The sequence below is a fragment of the Dermacentor albipictus genome, unplaced genomic scaffold (assembly GCF_038994185.2).
Source record: "Dermacentor albipictus isolate Rhodes 1998 colony unplaced genomic scaffold, USDA_Dalb.pri_finalv2 scaffold_12, whole genome shotgun sequence".
NCBI lineage: Eukaryota > Metazoa > Arthropoda > Arachnida > Ixodida > Ixodidae > Dermacentor > Dermacentor albipictus.
In genome coordinates, this window is record NW_027225566.1 from 11,711,406 (window position 1) to 11,732,805 (window position 21,400).

Genomic DNA, 21,400 nt, shown 5'->3' on the forward strand with positions numbered 1-21,400 from the left:
TATGTCAGCTGTCTTACGCTTGTTGATTAACTTGGAAAGTTCGGCCAGTTCTATTCTAGCTGGAGGGCCAGAGGCTTTCATACATCACATATTACTGACATATGTAATGTTATATATTATATATATATATATATATATATATATATATATATATATATATATATATATATATATATATATATATATATATATATATATATATATATATATATATATATATATATATATATCGCTATGTGACGTCACATGGATCATGGCAGATAGCCCACCGAGTACACATGCGGCATGACGTGCTGCGCTATCACCCCGGTGACCTGCGTTATGGCTTTTACTGACATGACCGACATGAGCGCTAAACAACAACGCGACGAATCCTTACAAACCATCATCGCCGGAGTGCAATCTGTCAGCACCGACGGCGCGTGGCGCATGTTCATGCTGCACGACGGCATCCTCTACCACCAAAATATTAACCCTCACGGCCCTGAGTTGCTCCTTGTCCTTCCTCGTCATTTGCGATCCGTCGGTGTCGAACAACTTCACGATGCACCGATGGCGGGACACCTTGAAGTTTTGCGTACATACGACCGTGTACGACGGCGGCTTTTCGGCCGGGTCTCTACCGCTCTGTGCGTCGTTATGTCGCATCTTGCGAATTGTGTCAGCGCCGGAAGAAACCTCCCCTACCACCTGTCGGTCGACTCCACCCAATTGAAGTTCCATCTGGATCTTTCTTTCGCCTAGGCCTTGACCTGCATGGCCCTTTTCCGACGACAACTAGATGGAATGAGTGGTTCGCCGTATCTATTAAGCACGCGACATGCTACGCGATCACAAATGCGTTGCCTACAAGTTGGGCACGAGACGTTGCCAATTTTCGCCTCCACGACGTCATTCTCCAACACGGTGCACCTCGACAGTTATTAGTGACCATGGCCGCTCGTTCTTGTGTCGAGTTTTTGACGACCTCCTCTGCTTTTGTGCCACTGAGCAGAAGCTGTTCACCGCCTACCACCCAAAAACGAATGGTCTTACGGAACGTCTCAACCGAACACTCACAGACATGCTGTAAATGTACGTCTCCAACGATCACCACGACTGGGACGCCACGCTGGCCTACGTGACATTCGCGTACAACTCGTCCCGACATGACACCGCAGGATATTTATCTTTTTATCTTTTGCATGGTCGCCACCCCACATTGCCGCTTGACACCATCACTCCTTCTGTGCCACGTGTTGCAACGGAGTACGCTCGTGAAGTCATTGATCGCGCTCACATGACGTGTCAAGTCGCCCGATCTCGTTTAATAGCCTCACAGCATATACAAAAAGCGCGTTATGACCGTTGCCATCGCGATGTTAAGTTCGCCGCAGATGCTTTGGTGCTCCTTTGGTGACCGTGTCGTCATGCCGGCCTCTCCCAGAAGCTTCTCTCTCGCTAAAAAGGGCCTTATGATGTCCTGCGTCAAGTTAACGACGTAAATTATGAGATTTCACCGTTACACTTTGATGCATCCTCAAGTCTGACGCCTATGAATCTGAAGCCATACTTCGCTCGCAGTTCTTTACCTACCATGCGCCGAGATGGCGCTTCAGCACCCGGGGGTCCTGTTACAGAAGGATAAAAGAAGAGGAAAGAAGAAGAACGCGAGACGCCGGCTGCTGCTTGTTGTTGCTGGTCTGCTATTTTTTAGCTACACTGAATCTGCTTGTGTATATACTGCAAATTCACTCTTTTGTGCGCGCAAAATCCCGTAACAATATGGCAGGCTGCTATGGTGTTGGGCTGCAAAGCACAAGGTCGCGGGTACGAATCCCAGCCACGGCGGCTGCATTTTGTTGGGGGCGAAATGCGGAAACAGCCATGTACTTAGATACTGGTGCACGTTAAAGAACCCCAGGTGTGCTCCAAATACACTGAGTCCCCCACTACGGCGTGCCTCATAATCAGATCGTGGTATTGGTATGTAAAACCCCATAAATTTTTTTTACTTACAGGCTTGTCATGTACCTGAGTCGAGCATTTATACCGAAAAGACCACGTGAACGAAACTTGTAACGCGCCCCATCGTAACATTCCGCTGTGCCGAGCTGACAAAAGGTTCATTGCATTTCTCAATTCAGATCGCTTCCCGTGTGTAAATACTTTTCGCTCTCTCTATCTTTTTTTTTTTAATGCGTGATCATTGCTATGCTTACCTAACAAGAAAAACCGCCCGTCCGTCCAAGAAGACGATCGCTTTCATGATAGGGACCGCAGGCGCGAGCGAATTCGCCTTCAACGCAAACTAAACGGCGAGAACACAGCGCTTACGAAGCTCAACTCGCCTTATTTCCTGCCGCCGTCGCAGATCGCTTTCAAGATTGGGGCCCGCACGTCTCGCTTTAACGCGAGACTGTCTCCATCACAGGCCGCTTCCGAGGACAGGCCCGCGCGATACGCAGCTGCTGCTAGAATATGGTTCGATGCGGATGGATAAAGTGCTAAGGAACGATAACGACTTATAATCAGCGGAACATCATCAGCACGCCTGCCCCATCTCCAGTAATTTTCTTGCGTCATCATTCACCTTGCGCCGCCGTTCGCAGCAGTCCGTGTAGCCGCATCGTTGTCGTTTATACTGGTAGAATTAGAATTCATAACATTCATAATAACACGAGGCTGTTCGGAGAAAAGTGGCACAATGCTTACGTATACCTAGATAACCCCAAAGGAGTTTCTGTGTGACTTTTTTTTTCGGATTGGGCCTCTGCTTGCAGTTTTTAGCCATCCAACCTCTGCTGACAAAAATATCCGTCATGCACGCAGTGTGCAATACGCTCCATTAGTAGACATGAGTGAATGACTTTGACAATTAGCGACATTGCTATACTGTGCCGAGTGCCCTTGTAAGACACAGGTTTTCATAATCCACATGTCTCTCTGATTTAAACCTTGCGATTGTGATGAATAATGGCAGAAACATCGCGTATGTATTTCTATCATTAGCAGAGTCACTGATCCACATAAATCATGATACGGAATTATGTTGTGCTTTAATGGAATCATTCCCCGAAAAATTTTCTTATGGTCATATCTCATAACGTTAAACAAACTTCTACTATGATGCCACAATGAAACAGATGTACGGTTTAGCCATCGCCAGACAGAGATTGCGATACATGCCCCGTCATCAGTTCTTGGATCTGTGAATTTTGCGGAGGTGCACACATACGCACGGACATAAAACTCGCCCCCTTTGTACGGCCCTTCCTTGTGTCTGTGTGGGTTTCGCTGGTTAAAGAAATCCCGCCAGGCCAGCTACGCGTTCCCACGCTGTTGTTTATTGCTGCTTCGTTTCTTGTTACCTTTTATTTTATCAGCGCTTCATGGAATGGCCGGTCGAATGTTACTCTCCTATAGCGATTTCCTCCAAACCTCTTAGCGGGATGTGAACAGAAATTGCAACTTTAAGGTTGTTACAAACATTTAGCATAGCGCTATGCCTCGTTCTATACCATTGCCACGGTGGTCTCCGGTGCAAGTCTGGTTGGTGCATTCTCGATAAACTGTATCGAGAATTTATTGAGTATCGACATAAGCTGTATCGAGCAGTTTCACGCAAGGTGCGGTTTATGTAATGCACATAAACAAGCTGGTAGCTGGCGGAAATGGTAGCGCAAGGGTCGAGCGGCATATGGTAAATGCTTCTTCAATCGATGTTCCGGTGGGTGCCTCTGAGGTATCTGAATAATTGAATAAATTGAGGTATGTGGCCCTACTCAGAGGTAGCGTGAAGCGTTGAACAAAATCAGATGCTTGTAGCGTTGCATCAGCAAGCTTAAGCGCTGGTAAACAGAACGCTGCTTGAGGGAGGTCTTCTCTATTATGTTACCATAACGATAGGCCATTCTTAACGGAAAACTAATTACTTCCAAGGCAGAAAAGGTAATTTCTCAACTCTTGGGCCAACATGCAGAAAGCTAATTTACAAGTGTCTGCATTTTATTAAGCAACATATTTATGTTGACCCGATGTCACCTTTTTGTTGCAAAACGGATTATGTGTTCCGATATTCACGATGTTTTATTTTAAGTTGCAAAAAATTTATAATACCCACCTGTCAATTTTAAAGTGTCCAGCGAAATGCATTGGTGTTCCGAGTAATTTGTGCTCCAGTGCAAAAAACAGCGTTTCCGTAAAAATTAAGTTCGACAGTGCATGGTTACCGCAAGCTTGAAAGCGCATATCTCGAAACCAGTGCCATCCTCAGAATCGTTCCAAGTCGAAATGCCTCGCATACTCACTATCTACAAGTTGTAGATTGAAATATGTGCAGTAAAGTAATAATAAAAAGTAAATTAGCGTAATTATGTAATGATTCAATTAAGCATTCAATTTTTCGTAAGAATATTAGGCCGCCTCATCGAGTATCTTAGTACAAGGGCTAGGATCGGGCAACCTGCCACAGATAATGATTAAAAATCTGGTTCAGTTAAAAAAATGCCATGTGCAATGACAACACACACGCAGTGGTGGCATTGCTGCTACAATCGCTCAAATCTGCTACATTCCGTTAAAGCTGCTCCAAGATGAGCGGTGACGCGCAATCTGAGTGGTGACGGCAAAGATGAGTTGTGGTCGGTGCCAGATGGTGGTCGCTACCATCTAACGTGGTGGTTAGAGTGAAAGGCTATAAAAGAGCGGCGGTTGGGACATTTCCAGGGCGGACACAGGGTTACGTCATGAAGCGAGCAAAAGAAAAGCTCACGGAATATGCCCACGTGCGCAAGCTTGTCATACTAGCAGGTGGCCTAACTGAAGTCCTAAACAGGAAAGGGACAGAACTAGTGCAGCACTTGGAGAAGGGGGTAGACAACTTGCGCGAGCCTGAGGGGCCCCGGGTGCAGATTGTGGTGCGCACGGTGCCGGGGGTGCCTATAGGTGACAGTCACGTACAAAGAGCCGTAATGGCTGCTAATGAGGCAATATGGAAAATGAGCCGAGAGAAAGGCTTCGAGGTGGTCGAAGTAAACAGGGAAGTGAGAAGGTGTGATGGTTTTAAACGAGACGGGATCCATTTCAATTACAGGCTGGCATGAGAAGTGGGCTGATGACTTGTTGGTCGCGCTGTTGGCTTTTTCGGGGGCCCACGGGTGCTAAGGAGGATAGAGCAGGTAGTAATGAAGAAGATCCCCTAGGAGAGCGTCAGAATAGCATCGCCGTCCGTAATAGAAAAAGGAGGAAAACAAGAAAGAGAGCTCGACATGCAATAAGCTACATCAACATGCAGGGCGACAGAAGAAAGAGAAAGTGGGCAGAGATTGAGGAGCAGTTAAATAGAGAACAAATAGGGGCGTATGCGGATACAGAAATGCACCTTAGAGAGTTGGAATAGCTGCCAGTGATTGAGAATTATGTTTCGGGAGGGTTCTGCAGAACTAAGTCAGAAAGAAAGGGAGGGGAAGTCGGAATGCTCATCCATCAGAGAGCCAAATGGAAAAAGGTAAATTCAAAATGTCAAGAGCATCTTTGCTTATTTGGTACAATGAGTGGGAAGAAATCTTGGCGAGGCGTTACGTATTTGTGGACCGGAAATAAGTGCGAAGGGAAGAATGAACAAGTAAAGGAATGTCCAAGTGCTGAAAGTAAGGGTTTCGGGACTGATGCCGAAATCATCCTATTAGGTGCCATGAATGTCCCCATACAGGATCTAGATGGCTATACGGAAAACAGCCGGAAGTCAATGCTAGATCTTTGTTAGCGACATAATCTCGTTATCGGGAATACAGGGCCTAAGTGTGAAGGGCAGATTCCGTGGGAAGTGGGAAACCGGCAATCCACCATTGATTACTGTCTGATGACAGAACGAATTCATGATAAGTTGAGAGAAATGGTCATTGACGAGGACGGTATAGCAGCGTAGGAAGTGACCATGAACACATCATTTTGAAAATGAAATATGTAGTTGGGAAAGACAGCAAGAGAATGCAAAATGGCCAGGACAAATTTGAACGTTCAACGATTAACAATTGTAGTCAAAAGAGTCAAAAGAACCTTGCAAATGGCCAAGAGTGCAGATATAAGGAGCTTCTAAGTGTAATAACGACAGAAATACGGAAAGAGAAACAACATGTTCTTTCGAAAGGAAGAAAGAAACCGAAAAGCTGGTGGACCAGGGAGATACGAGCAGCGATCGCCGCACAACAGAAAGCATCCCGAGAGCACAGGCAAGCAAAGAAGGCGCAGTTGCCGCAGGATGGAGTGGCCAGTAAAACGGAAATATACCGGGAGAAAGCGTCCCTGGTTCAAGTACTGGTGCGAGAAAAGATAAAAGGTGATAGTGAACGTTGGTTGTCACAAATACGTGAGAAAAAGAAGGCCGCACCTGGAATATTTTGGAACCACATAAAGTTATTAGGCAGGAAGTCAACAACAATACAACATATCCTAGACGAAGTTGGAAACAAACTGGAATGGGAAGCGGCATTAAATTACATCAGAAAAATAACAGCCGAATCTTTCCAAGGCAGTGACGAGGTTGTATTTGAAGAAATAAATTGGCAGTGGCTTAGCTCGGCTATGCGACGATATACGTAGCGAAAGCTGAGGCAGATCACTGTTAGCCTTGGTGAATCTTGATTGCAAGTCCAGGTTAGTCTGGTTCTCAAGCTATGTTGCGGCGTTTAGCCAGTCGTTCGGCACGCTCTTCGTATGTTTCCTGGCCGATTCGTTTCATCTTCATCTCGTTTCCAAGTTGATTCCAGGCCCCCTCCTGCTTATCAGAATTGTCGCCGTCCATACAGCCGCCTCCTCGGAGCACCACCACGACAAAATCGTAAGTTCGCGGCTAGTAAAGCTTTCGCTTTAAAAGAGCATGAAAGATAAACACGTGGAAACAGAGCTGGCACTGACGAATTTCCTCTGGAAGAACACCAAAGAAAAAATTCATAAGCGCACAGCCACAGGGCAAGAGCAGGTTCCCATTAGTCTGATTAATAAACTATGTCCAAAAAGTAAGGAAGCTCTGGTGAAAGCAGTGGAGAAAACCTTAAAAGATAGAATACCAGACAGTCGGCAACATAGTCGAATTATTTATTTCTAAAGGTCCGGGGGAGAAAGATAGCAATAAAACAAAATATGTAGTTTTTCGATCGAGGATAAACAATGTTTACACCAGTCAAATAAATATTACGTTAAACAAAAGCCCCATCCAAGAATTTGATTCGTTTAAATATCTGGGCGTCATATATGACCAGCATTTACATTGGGAAGCATATATTCATAATGTATGCAAGAAAGTCCTGTACGGTTCTTACTCCCTAATTAAAGCAAAACAATATTTTCCACTTGAAGTACTCAAATCCCTTTACTATGCGTTTTGCCATAGCCATATTAGTTATTGTTTAGAATCATGGGGCGTGACTTAGATGACATACTTACAACCTTTACAAGAACTACAGAAAACGGCCCTGAAAATAATCAGCGCTTCAAATTATACCAGTGATACATTTAATGGTGTTTTCCAACTACAAAATGTGTTATCCGTTATTGCACTATTTATTCACAAGATCACTATTTCAGTTAATAATATTTTACGCACTAACTTTCCTATTCCTCGAAACGGCTTTTCATTTCCAACTCGCAGTGCTAGACATGCTTTAAATGGTAACCTGAACTTCCCAAAGTGTTACAATGTATGCGGCGAAAGGCTAATTCCATTCAGTGGCACAAAAATCTGGAATATTTTTCCCCTAGAAGTTAAAACCGCACGGAACTTCAAGCAGTGTAGCAATTTTTTTCTTGATAACCACAATCTCTAACTTACTTGAGTTCATTATGTACCAGTATCTTCAGAATGTTATAGTCTTTATAACTCATGACATCCTCCGGAATACTGTGCAGTTAAAATCTGCGCCTGACCTGTCTTTTATAATTTGTCACTAGACTGCAAACTAGCCTTTCCTGACTATCGGTCCAGATATCTGTATAACCATGATTTTGTGAAGAAAAATAAAGCACTTGTACTTGCAAAAAATAGATAGAATTCACTCGTTACCCTGGTTACCATTGCATCGGTAATATACAGGCTAGCCATGCAGGCAACCAAATTGAGGCTTCAAGCATGGGCAGAGAATAATGGCATTTCGGGAGAACTTCGGGCTGGCTTCCGAATAGGTAGGCGTTTAGATAACTTATTTGTTCTTACTCAGTGCATTGAAATATCAAGAGCAGAAAGCAGACCATTATATGTGACCTTTTTAGACATCAGGAGCGTATGACAACGTATACCGCAACATTTTTTGGGGTATCCTGGAAGGAAAGGCTCAGGCGACGATTGTCATGGCTTCTGAGAGAGATTTACTTAGAAAATGCCGTTCGCGTTGAATGAGACGGGATGAGGAGCGAGAAGGGCGTTGATATCAACAAGGGAGTGAGGCAGGGGTGCCCTTTATTCCCACTGCTGTTTATGATGTACATGGGGAGGATGGAGGGCACGCTAGAAGGAAGTAATATGGGGTTTAGTCTCTCATGCAAACAGGTGGGTACAGTAGTGAAGTGGCAGCTTCTAGGTTTATTTTATGCGGACGACATTGTGTAGCTAGCTAACAAGCAAAGTGATTTGCAACGTCTGGCTGATATCTGTGGACAGAAACCCGAGTATTTAGGTTTGAAATCTAGCGTTAGAAAATCACGTGTTATGGTATTCAATGAAAATAGTGAACAGACAGTGGCAATACAGGGCCAGGAAATACCTCTGGCAAAATAATAAAAATATCTTGGTATATGGATAAACGAAGGCAATAAATATATGGAAACACAGGAAAAAAGAACAAGAGTAAAGGGGAAGCGAAATGGGAACATACTGAAGCACAGAGCGCTGTGAGGATACAATAGGTACGAAGCGCCCCGGGGTATGTGGAAAGGTGTAATGGTTCCAGGACACACTTTTGGACATGCGATTGTTTGCTTGAAATCAGGGGTAGAAGCAGGACTCGATGGCAACCGAAGGTCAGTGGGACGTCTCGCATTGGGCGCTAACGGGAAGACTACACATGAAGCTGTGCAGGGGGATATGGGCTGGACAAGTTTTGATGTGAGGGAAGCTCACAGGAAAATTGATTATGAAGAACGACTGAGAAACATGGAAGAAAGTGAATGGGCTGGGAGTGTGTTGAGGTATTAGTACAGAAAAAAAAAACATTGATTCACAGTGGAGGAAGAGAACTAGGAAGATTACCAGCAAGTATGCGGTCTGTAGGGTGAGAAACACAGCAACAAAGTACGTCAAGTGAAAAGTCAGAGACGGTGCAATAATCTCATGGGTGGCGGCAATGGAAAAGAAAGCTGCCTAGAGTGACTACTTCAGAGGAAGAAACGAAGTCAGGAAAGAAATAATTTATGGTAACTCAAAGGGGAGCCCATTACTTTTCGAACGAGATCAGGATGCCTTAGAACACGCACCTACAAAGCGATATAAGACGGAAGAAGAAGCATGTGCTTGCTGCGGTAAAGCTGGGGAAACGACGGAGCATGTCACATTAGAATGTGAAGACATCTGCCCACCGGTCGATTTAGGCACCACTGGTTTTCCTGAAGCCCTTGGGTTCAGCACGAGCAGGGGGAAAGTAAACATGTCCGCAATAGAGATTAGTAAGAGACGATTGGAAGACTGGTGGAAGAAAAGTAGGGAAATGACAAAAAACGCAGACGTATAAAAACAAAGTTCACAATTGGGGGTCAGAAAGTTTGGTTATGAGAATTTATCGTGCTTATTTTTTCTCTTGTTTTTTCTTTTTTTAACTAAGGTAGGACATTAGGCAGTAGAATAACAAGAGCTTGATGGCGCAACCCACCGCCCCGTTCCAAAGGGGACGCTCATAACATCCATCCATCCATGCGAAGGCTGCCGCGACATCTGCCATTAATAAGGCTAAGTGAGCTTTAGAGTCAGCGACCTAATCTAATCCAGTACCACGTACCAGTGCTCGCGCATCATAGAGGAAGGAACCTTCCTGTCGCGCATTTGACCGCTCCGCCGTTAAGGTGTGTGTGCCATGATAACAGGCTGTGTGTAGTTTAGGATGACATTCTGTCTGATTTCGTAGTGCGCGCTAGGCCCATTATGCGTTGGTGCTGGGTCACGCATTCGTACTGGCGACGTGGCTTGGGTGCGAGAGGTCATCCTCAACCACAACACGCACTTGGCACGTTCGGCACGGGAGCTGTGTCGTGGTGCACTCAGCAAACTGAAAATTACTCTCTCGCTTGTTATCAGCTGCTTTGCTGTGTTGCACTTATGCGTATGTGCTCACAACGAAGCGGACTTGTAGCTCGGCCATTTTACTAGCTGCAGGATTTTAGTATAAAATTGCTGTATTGGCGATTATCATTCCACGTGAGTGTATTGCCGTGAGTTTCTTTGTGTCTTCATGTGGCTCGGTTTACCGCTCCATATGCGCAGTATTTTTTTTTGTGAGTGCGCTGGTTTACTGCGTGTGAACGCGGATGGTAGTAATTTATTCCTGAGTGGTCGAGTACGTCGATTATCTGCATGTAGTACAATAGCAATCGTGCGCGCCGGTACTCTGGAACCATTTTTGATGCGTAGGAATAGTGCCCGGGCGATAACCATTCCAAATTATTGTTGACTGGTATAACATCAGCTACGAAGCTCTTGGCCATTACCACCAGTAAATATAGAAAGCAGTTTAATAACGTAATGTGTTGAAGCAGTGATATGAGTGGCCCATTGCGCGTGTCCACGTTTAGTCTAACTTCCATCGTATCTTCCTGAAATAATCGAAGAATATTTACCTTCAGGCAATGGGTTGCCTGTGTTGTTCTTATCTTAAATGACGAAGAACGCCAGCCAACTCCGCTTGGTCGTGAAGCCCTGCATGTCCAAAATGAGCTTTCTTTTTATCGACGCAGCTTACAACATCACGCGAGATTCAAAAATATAAAGGTCATGCAGCCCGAGGTGACATCGACACGAACTACACGGCGATGTCCGGAACAGCTGGACCTACTGAGAAATGACACCGCACCAAGAAGGCAATTCGTAGCGCATCCACGAGAGCCCAGGCTTGTCAGGCAAGCCACAGTCGACCAGTAGGACGCCACTTCTTACGTTGTTTTTCAAAACCGTTCAGTTTAACTTGAAGAGGAAGCTTTAGCTCGGAGGTTGCTATTTAAATACATGGGAAACGAGAAATTGCTTAACTCTGCAACCACTACAGGAAATTTGATGAGGTCTGTTGCGTTTGAAAAAAAAGCTTTAAATCTAGCTGGTGTTCGATGCAAATTTTCGATTTAGTTCACAAATAGTTTATTAAGAATTGGCACGTATTGGAAATATTCAGAAAACAACACTATCAAGTTTACAACTCCAACTCTGCAATGAAAAGCGATTCCGTAAAGTAAACCTAATAGTACATTCATATATGGCAGACAGAATTGATACATTGTACAATTCTGTCAAACAAACCAATATTACGTGAGTGGAACTTTTGGAAACCCTTATAAAAGAATGTAACCAATTGCCGTAAGATATAAATTGACATATCAAATTTGTCCGCTCAGGATGCTCCAATGGATGCAGTTGACAGAACTACGATATCTATTCTTGGTGCAGAGCTACGAGTTAGCGAACTTTGTGCTTAAAATTTTTTCAAACTTGAGAAGTTCTGAAAATCCCTTATAAAACAATAACGCCCTAATTTGAAGATTAGCTTCCAGCAGTCACTATAATTTAAGTTTATTTCTAAAATTCAGCAAACTTCATTATAATCGGACCAGTGGTTATCTCATACAAGCGTTTCTGTGATTTACATGGATTTGAAAAAGCCGCATCGGAGTTCGGCTCGAGCTCAAGCTTCCTTTGAAGTTATTGTCAAGGTAAACAAACCTATCTTGCCCAGTGCTACTCTTCAGTATAACATATGCAGATAACGCTTGACAAAGTGCGCCCAAACGCCTACGAATCGCGTAAAACTTACTTGCAGCCAAACAAATGGCCGTCACCACTACGCGGAGGTTCACGTGTTGGACCGACTTTTGCAGGCATGGCAGAATAAAAGCGAAGGCGAGAGCTTAACGGATAACTGGCACGCGAGTGCTAGCTGCGTGACGTCGTGCTGACTCCTAGGTACTTTCTTTCCGCCATTATTCGATCACTCACGCTGAAAATAGAATTCTTATGCAGATTGTTGTATCTCATCATTAACAAAACCAGAATGCAGTGACATTTGCTGCAACAGCAGTAGTGTCACGGCGCGTACCAACACCTCCTCAAGAAGAACTTCTTTGCGATACGCACAACGTGGTCCTCGTCCACTGCAGTATTCCCTGTCGTGGTTTCCAGAATATCTGAACAGGCGGCGCCACTGTGCCGCAAGCCGTATAAGCTTGTGAAAGTACCCACTTGAAGATATCCAACATTATGATAAAACGCGCAATACGGAGTGATAAGGGTCTGAATGTTTAGAATAAGAAATGAATAGCTGCGCTGGGTAGGATAGAGAAATGACTTTTGGCATGAGCAACAAACATATTCTGAAATTGATAATAAGGATCTATACATACAAAATAAGCAGCCATGAAACAAGACTGAAATACGCAATTCTAAAATATGTTGGGAAAATGCCTGAAACGTAAGAGATCTGCTTTTGGTATTTCGTCAAGACTAAACATTCCAAAACCAATAAGGTATCTGGGATCCTGCAATATATTTAGTCATTATGCTATTCTGAAGTTCGTGCATATTTCGTAGAATTCTACTTAGCTATTCCCGCTAATCTGGACATTGTATTATGATGGGACTTAGTATTGGTGATGCTGACCAATCTTACGCAAATTCGGTGATTCTAGAGTGATTGCGAAAACATGTTTTCGACTGTCTAAGAGCATGAAGAAATTTTTATATTTGCGCTCATCATGTTGCACCGCATGCTTTGTTGATCTTTCCAACCCTTCTTTTGCCTAATAACCACTTCACATTGCTGATTATATAGAATAACAAATGGAAAAATAGGAAACTGGAAAGACTCAGAACAACCGCAGCGCCAATGATACGTGTTGTTTACCAATATTCGTTATTATTCTCGACTGCGACCTTCATTTCAAAATGGCAGTAATATTTTTAAAAGATATCTTTTATTTCATTCATCTCATCCGCCCAAAGTTAGGTGGGCGGGTGAGATTAAGAAGTTTGCAGGGACAACATGGCCACAATTAGTACGTGACTGGGGTAGTTGGAGAAGTAAGCCTTTGCCCTGCAGTGGGCGTAACCAGGCTGATGATGATGGTCGAAGACAGACAGCTTACTATTACCGACGAGCCACTGTTGTAATCATTCCTGCATTGATCTTTAAATTGTTATCAAACAGCCGATTACGTAATGTTTGTCTTATTGTCCCAGTAGCCTATATGACACCTGACTGGACAGAAAAAAAAATATATGCGTCTGTGTAATGCAAGATATCTGTCAACCTTATTAGCATTTACAATAATGCTCAATTTGTGCGGGAAGACGCCCTAAAATTATTGTAGAAGCTTGGTTTCATCGCCTTTGCAGTTGATTGATACCGCTTGCTGTCATCTAACTGGTTGTGACTTTAATTTGAATGAGGCTTGTATCTTGTTTTCCCAGCCAAGTGAAGCCCATAGGCAGAGTTAATTTGTGTTTGATACGGGCATTCCTTTACTTTGATCATGCAAATCGGTCGTTCAACTGTAATTTGTCATGGTACAGTACGGATTCTTTCTTACTGTTCGGTGTCCTTTCTTTTCGTCATGGCATTGTCATGGCTGTTAGCAATGGATATTTCATCATTTGCATCATTCCCATATAGTGTTATATTCCTCATTGGAACCGAAGGCTGGGTTTTTAACAACCGCAGTAAACTTACGTCTCCTGACCGAGCTGGGAATGCTTGGCGACGGAGGCCAGGCAGGCCTCTACTTCACCACAAGTATCGGCGCAGCGGCGGGCCCTTTCCTCGAAGGGATGGAGACGCGGGAGAGATTTCGTTTTGGCTTCCCTTTCTTCCGAGCGCGTTCCTATCACTCTTTCGCCAGCACGCTGGCGCCAAAGCCGCCACTGAGAAATACGCGGTCGCACGTGACGTAACTGCTACGTAGCGTTTCGTCATTATGAAGTCGTCTCGACGATGGGCAGGCGCTTCTGGAGGGAGAGAGAGAGAGCGCGCCACGCGCTCTTACCCTGCGTCCCGAGCGCTGGCGTCTCCGCTCCTCTGGCAGCTGCTAGTATTCAGCGACTGCGCACCGAAGCGGTCGGACGTCTTGCAGTGACTGAGTGCGAGCGGTTCAAGGGAAAGGAAGAACGACGCCGTGTATTGTTGTGAAGTGATTGCTGGCTGACCTGAACTGCACTATCTCGGAAGAGAAGCTTGCTTTGCGATTAGGAATTTGCGATCTCACTTGTCCGAGACAGCACAGCTTTGGACTTCTTCGAAGAGAGCAACCACGTGAGTCCTGCAAGTCTGTGCTAGAACTTTGCGAGGAGGCAACGAGTTCTTTGGCACAATTTGCGGCGACAACAGACAGTGAAAGTGCAGCACGTGTATTGCTGTGCGATGCAGTAGCCCAGAAATGGTGTTTTTCACCAGACGTCTGTTTCGATGAATATCGTACTGAGCTCCCTTAACTTTCTGTCATAGAGAATATAAATTTGTTTTTAAGCGCATATTTTACCCTTTTCAGATGCTGTAATTTAGTGAAGAAAGATATATTACCAAGTTGAATCAAGGAAACAGCTTCACGGCTTTATTTAAAAATAGGTTGCACCCTCGCCAGAAGTTCGCAGCATTTTGTTCTTTCCCGCACATTGATGCAAGGCTTGTCTTTTGTTTCAAAGTACTTACTCTAGGGAGAGCAAAGGCAACACCGACAGTGTTTGTAGGCGCGCTATTTCTACACCCTAATTCTAACTCTTTTGTATCGTGGAAACAGTTAAAGGTGCACAGAAGTTTCTCTTGTTTCAGGAAGAGACTTGGTTCGTTAGGAATTGGAACATTTATTGTAAATAGTGAAGCATATTTTGAAGGATTTTCTTTGAGACTTAGGAGTGTCAAAATTGGTTTTATTGACCACCCACCTTTTTGTTTGGGCATTGCTGCACTGCTGGATTACGAGCTGTTGACAATTTACCTCCATTTGTAGCGGTGCTAGGATGACTGGCCTCGAATAATTACCAGGTTAGTTTTGTTCAGGAAGCGCGTAGTACCGCCGCAGTACTGCCTGAAGAACAAAGTGCCGTGATGCGTTGACTTTGCAATCTATTTAACCTGAGTCATGGATACATGCTCCAGCAATACTTTTCGCTAGCTGTACGATTCTTTTTTGCATACAGGCATAAACTGTGTTAAGGCAGATACTCGCAGACGAAAGGTTTCCAAAAACTCTTCTGTACATTTTGCAAACAGCGCGTGGAAAGAAGCCGAGGCTAGTATCCTAGTACAAAGGCAAGATTTTCACCCTAATGAAGCCAAGTGTGGAGAGAAGAATCTCACTGTGCATCACAGCGACAGCGTCCATTGAAATCTCAGCCCTGGTGGCTTGTTTGGCTATTCGAAATATTTCTGGGATAACACAAGGATAGTCACACGAGGCACTATTAGCGCTGAGGTCGTGTCTACCGCAACTGTGTCCCTATCAGCTACGTTAATCGTCCAGCTATGCAGGTTTCTCTTTTAAAAGACGTCATCGACCAGTTCGACAACTCTTCACTGACGCTCGAGCTGGGGGACAACCTGTCCGCTCTCGTTGGTTTCCTGCCCGCCAACTTGACCGCCGGCCAGACGGTGGAACGCGAGCGACAGTGGGTGCTGTCGGCAGGGACGCAACTCGCGTACGCGCTACTCTTCGGCTCCCTCGTGCTTGTGGCCGTCTGCGGAAATTCGCTGGTTGTGTGGAGCGTGGTGTCTCACCGGCGCATGCGGACTGTCACGAACCTGTTCTTGGTAAATCTCTCCGTGGCGGACTTCATGACAGCCGTTTTCAATGCTGCTTTCAACTTCGTCTACATGCTGGAGAGTCACTGGACCTTCGGTGAACCATACTGCGTGTTCAGCAACTTTGTGGCCAATCTGACAGTGGCCTGCTCAGCGTTCACCATGGCCGCCATGAGCATCGACAGGTGAGTTGGAAAAATTTAAAACGCTCAAATTTGATTCAACAACTTGCTTTTTAGAGTGGCATAGTGCCTTAGTTGCACCATGTAGGCAAATGAGAGCAAATGAAAAGCGTATAAACGAAATTCAGCAGTCAGTTGTCGTTTCTACGCTATTCGCGGCTCGATTATTTGCGCTGTGGTAACCAGGGCTTGAATATAAATTATACATAATGTGCTGTTATACGTGTTTATTTCTATGACAAAGTATCATTTCTGTAGCTATCCATATAAAGATCAAGCGAAATCTAGGTTTGGAACTTTCACCCTTTCAATAAAACAGAATATATACGAGCTGTGTGTCGGCGCGTTTTCTGTTGGCTGCTTTTATGTATGAGCAGTCTACCAATATTCGGAAGCTGATCATGCGGATGTGCCTTGTTTTCATGACCCAACAAGATTCCGACATTCTCTTAGAATACTTCTCTCCAATGTATATTCGCAAGCTCTAAATGCCAATTATCCCTCGCCTTAACTCTCTTTTAATGGGGATCACAAACCTATATTTTTCCGACATCATTTTAGATAATAGGAAACATTGGTTGCGCTTTCTAGACAATCACAAGTAAGAAGACAGGACAGACGCAAACTAACAACTGAGGTTTATTCCAGAAAAAACACTTATATATCAGACCTTACCAGCACAGGCGCATCAGCGTATCAGCAGCATAACAGAAGAACAACCCAAAATCAGAAAAAACCAAAGGCGTGGCTCACCTAAACATACTATCAAGGAAACGTGCCTCCCTATTGTAAAGTATGACTGATGTGTCACTGATGCATGCTTCTCCCTTCTTTTTTATATAATATGACTCAAGAAGTTCACGTGCTTTTTCGTTACTGCACTTGCGCAGGATCTTAACTTGGTTGAGCAGAGGCCTGCATTTATATTCTAAGCAGTGCATGGGTAAATGACGCTGCTCCAGGTTTATAATTGATCTTTCGTGTTCTCGGATTCGCACGTTCAAACATCGGCCCGTCTGACCTATGTAGGTTTTGCCGCATGTCAGGGGAATCTGATAAACGACGCCAACTTGGCAATCTACATAGGGGTTCTTGTGTTTCACGCCGCAGCCCCCTTGCTTCTTTCTAGCGTGAAGTCTTCCAATGCGGGCGCAAAGGCGAGTCAGCTTGCAGGGAGCCGAGAAAACGAGTGGGACACCATGCTTGGTTGCTATCTTCTTCAGATTATGCGCAGTTCTGTGAACATATGGAATTCCAACTGGCTTTGAAGCTTTGTTGGCAACATCAGAGTTGTGGGCCCATATCAACAGAGTTATAATTGTTTAGCTTCATAATTCATTACATGCAGGTTTATTTTTCTTTAGGACAATGATCTTGGTCTCACGTTAATAAGCACGATGATTCGCTACATTTTTCTGGCACAATATTTTGTGGCTGCCGCGATTGTATAACGCCTTGTGCAATGCTTATTGAATACAAGTGTGTTTTGTGTTAAGTCTCATTGATGAGCAGCTGATGCCACATAGCGTTTTCTGACTTCGTGGTCTAACCTGTTTGATTGAAAAAGCCAAGAAAAAATACATTCCGCTTAGAGATTGAAGCTCACGCTTTGCAATTAGTCAACGTTTATGATCTTATCCTATAGATCTAGCTTTCTTCAACTTTCCTTTCTCGCATATGCTTTAAACTATGATGATAATGCTAGGATTGCGAAACGTGCCACTATTGCCGTTGAGTAAACCAACTTTCCGAACAACATGTATGCACTGGAAACTAGTAGGGCCAAGTGTATAGCCGTCAATTGCGTCTACGTCAATCAGTAAAGCAACCCGTTCTCTGCTCAGGTACAGACAGCATGATAACCTCTAGCTATGAACAAATTAGTGATGAGAAAAGGGCAAACTCAGTATACTGTAATCATGGGCCACCGCAATGCAGAACTGTGGAAAAAGCAAGCTAGTGAACAAGCTATTGGCAATTACGACATCGATTCTAGGAACAGGAGAGGAGAGATGTAGGCAGAATTCGCGGGAAAGAATACGCTCCGGATAATGAATATCTTCATCATGAAACGCAGCAAGACGAAGTAGACCTGGGAAAGCCCTAATGGAGAAACAAGAAATAAAATAGATTTCATACCTTCTGCCGATTCGAGCACAGTGCAGAATGTGCAAGTATTAGATAGAATAACACGCAGTGATCACAAGTTAGTGAGGTCTAGGGTTCACCTAAACAAGAAGAGAGAAAGAGTAAAATTAGCCAAGAAGAAACAGGTGAACCTAGACGCAGCAAGGGTAAAAGCAGAACTATTCAGGCTGGTGCTTGCAAACGAACTTGCAGTTTTAGATTCTAGAGATGAATAAGCCATAAAGGTAATGAATGAAACAATAACTAGGCTGACTTCAGAAAAAGCAATTAAAGTGGGAGGTAAGGCACCACGAAAACCAGCAGGTAAGCTCTCTTAAGTAACTAAGGACCTAAAATAGAAACGACAAAGAATGAAAGTGTGCAACTCAAGAGATCAGATTCGCGGGACTGTCAAAACTCATCAACAAGGAAAAAGCAAGAAATGTTCAAAATAATAACGTGATGAAGACTGACGTCGCAGTGAAAAATGGACACAGCATGAAATCAGTGAGAAGAAAACTTGGCATATGACCAGCCAAGATGTATGCACATAAAGATATGCAGGGTAATATTATCAGCAATTTAGAAGATATAGACAAAGCAGCTGATGAATTCTATACTGACCTAGCTGCACAGTACCCAGAGCAGGCATGCTACCTCCACACAAAGTAGTAATGGACAGGATACAGAGGCTCCTTCTATAAGTAGCGGTGCAATTAGAAGGGCCTTGCAACACTCGAACGGGAGAAAAGTGGTAGGAAAAGATGAAACAAGACTCGACTTAACCACATATGAAGGATATGTCATGTTCGAAAATCTTGCGGCACTTTATAAGAAATATCCCACCACTTGAATTGTTCCAAAAAATGGAAGAATGCCAACATTATGCTATTCCACAAAAAGGGTGACGTTAATGAATTCAAAAACTACAGACCCATTAGCTTATTTTCAGTATTGTATAAACTATTCACCAAAATAATTTCCAATGGAATAAGGGTAACACTTCACTCCAGTCAACCGCGGGATCAGACTCAATTCAAGAAGGGATAATCTACAACGTATCACATCCATGTCTTAAGCCAAGTATTCCAGAAATCTGTAGAGTGCAATGAACCTCTCTATATGGCTTACGTAGATTATGAAAAGGCATTCGATTCACTAGAGATGCCAGCAGTCATAGAGGCATTATGTAATGACGGAGCACGGGAGGCACACGTGAATATCTTGGAAAATATCTACAAGGATTCCACAGCTTCCTTTTTTCTCCACAAAAAAAAGTAGAAAGATGTCTATGATGAAAGGGATCAGACAAGGAGACAGTCTCTCCAATGCTATTCGCTGTATGCTTGGAACAAGTATTGAAGCTAATAAACAGGGAAGGCTTAGCAGTGAGTATCAACGGCTAATATTTCAGCAACCTTCGCTTTGCAAATGGCATTGTCCTGTTTAGCAACACATGCAACAAATTACAACAAATATTGAGCACCTTAAGAGGAAGCGTTAGCTCGGGCCCAACTCCGACGTGGCCTATTCAAGTACATAAAACGCAAAAACGGTTTATTGAGATAACCCCTGGACCGACTTTGGTGAATTTTTTCGCATTTGAGAGAAAAAGGTAATTTACAGTGACTGTTGGAAGCAGAATGTTGATTAGTGGTCTGAATTGCATTACAAAAATTTTCAAAATTCGAAAGTTCCAAAAATAGAAGCACAAAGTTTATAAATTCATAGCTTTGCATCAGGAACAGATATCGCGATTGTGTAAACGGCATCCTTTAGATCTCTCAAAGCGAACAAATCTTGTGTCAATTTATATGTTACGTAAATTTGTTGCGTTGTGTACAATGGTTCTGCAAAAGCTGTATTTGCATATTGCTGAATTCTTTCAGATTTTAGTATAACATATCAATTTTTTCCGCTTTACATGTACTATGAGATGCAGTTCACAGAATTATGCTATCATTTTTTACTTGCTGAAATACAGAATTGTAAACTTCGTTTTCTGAAAATTTTAATATTTGCCAATTTTTAATAAACAATGGACGACCTAAGTCGAAAATTTGAAACCAACAGTCGCTAGATCTTATCCATTTCTTTTAAATGCAGCAAGCGTCGTCAAATTTAGTGCACTGGTTCCCGAGAAAAACGAGTTCTCATTTTACGTGTATTTAGATAGGAGCACCCGAGCTAAAGCTTCCTCTTAACAGAGAAAGTTAAGAGTGACGTTAATGCTCAGTAGCCTGAGAAGGGAACAAGAGTTCAAGGTCGCCACTCAACCTCTAGAGTTTGTGAAGGAGAACGTTTACTTAGGACAATTAATCACTGGGGTCCGTTATCACGAGAAGGAATTTAGATAATAAAAGCGTTTCGGAGTGCATACGGCAGACATTGCTAGATCCCAACTGGAAGCTTACCACTATCATTGAAAAGAAAGGTGTACACTCAATGCATTATACTGGTGCTAACATATGGATCAGAAGGTTGGAGGTTGACAAAGAAGTTCGAGAACGCGTTAAGGACCGCGAAAAGATCGATGGAACGGAGAATTTTTCGCCTAATGTTAAGAAACAGAAAGAGAGCGGTGTCGATCAGAGAGCAAACGGGGAATGCCGGTATTCTAACTGACATTAAGAGAAAAAAATTAAGCTCGGCAGGCACCGTAATGTGGATGATAGATAACAAGCGGACCTCCAGAGTTACAGAATGGGTGCCAAGATATACAGCAAGCGCAACCTAGAACTGCAGAAAACTAGGTGAGGTGATGAAATTAGGAAATTCGTGGGCGCAAGTGGGAATCAGTTGGCGCAGTACCGGGGTAATTGGAGATCGGAGGGAGAGGCCTCTGTCCTGCAGTGGACATAAAATAGGCTCATTATGATAATTACCACAATTCATCACGTGACTTCTGTAGAAAAATGAAGCAATAAAAACGAACATTCCTGCGCTGAGAGTTTTTTGATTACTTAAAGTTCAAGGCATTTCAAAGATGAGAGAGACACTTGTAGGGATAAAACTGCCACACGGGAGCAGCGACACCCCGCACGGCCGGCCGCTTCCACACGGTCTCGCTTACTCTTGCCCCCGCTAATATCACCCTAATGCTACTTTATGTTTGTTTATTTCGTAATTTTG

The 21,400-nt window shown here is 43.7% G+C and overlaps 1 protein-coding gene across 1 annotated transcript in view; it reads left to right on the top strand.

Moving 5' to 3' along the window:
- The first annotated feature begins 4,727 nt into the window (after positions 1-4,727).
- Positions 4,728-21,400, top strand: part of LOC139051559 (tachykinin-like peptides receptor 86C) — a 489,557-nt gene continuing 472,884 nt past the window's right edge. The window contains exons 1-3 of the mRNA XM_070528526.1: positions 4,728-4,916; positions 14,412-14,474; positions 15,690-16,144. Of these exons, the coding sequence (XP_070384627.1) occupies positions 4,728-4,916; positions 14,412-14,474; positions 15,690-16,144 (707 nt within the window). The remainder of the gene's footprint in view (positions 4,917-14,411; positions 14,475-15,689; positions 16,145-21,400) is intronic.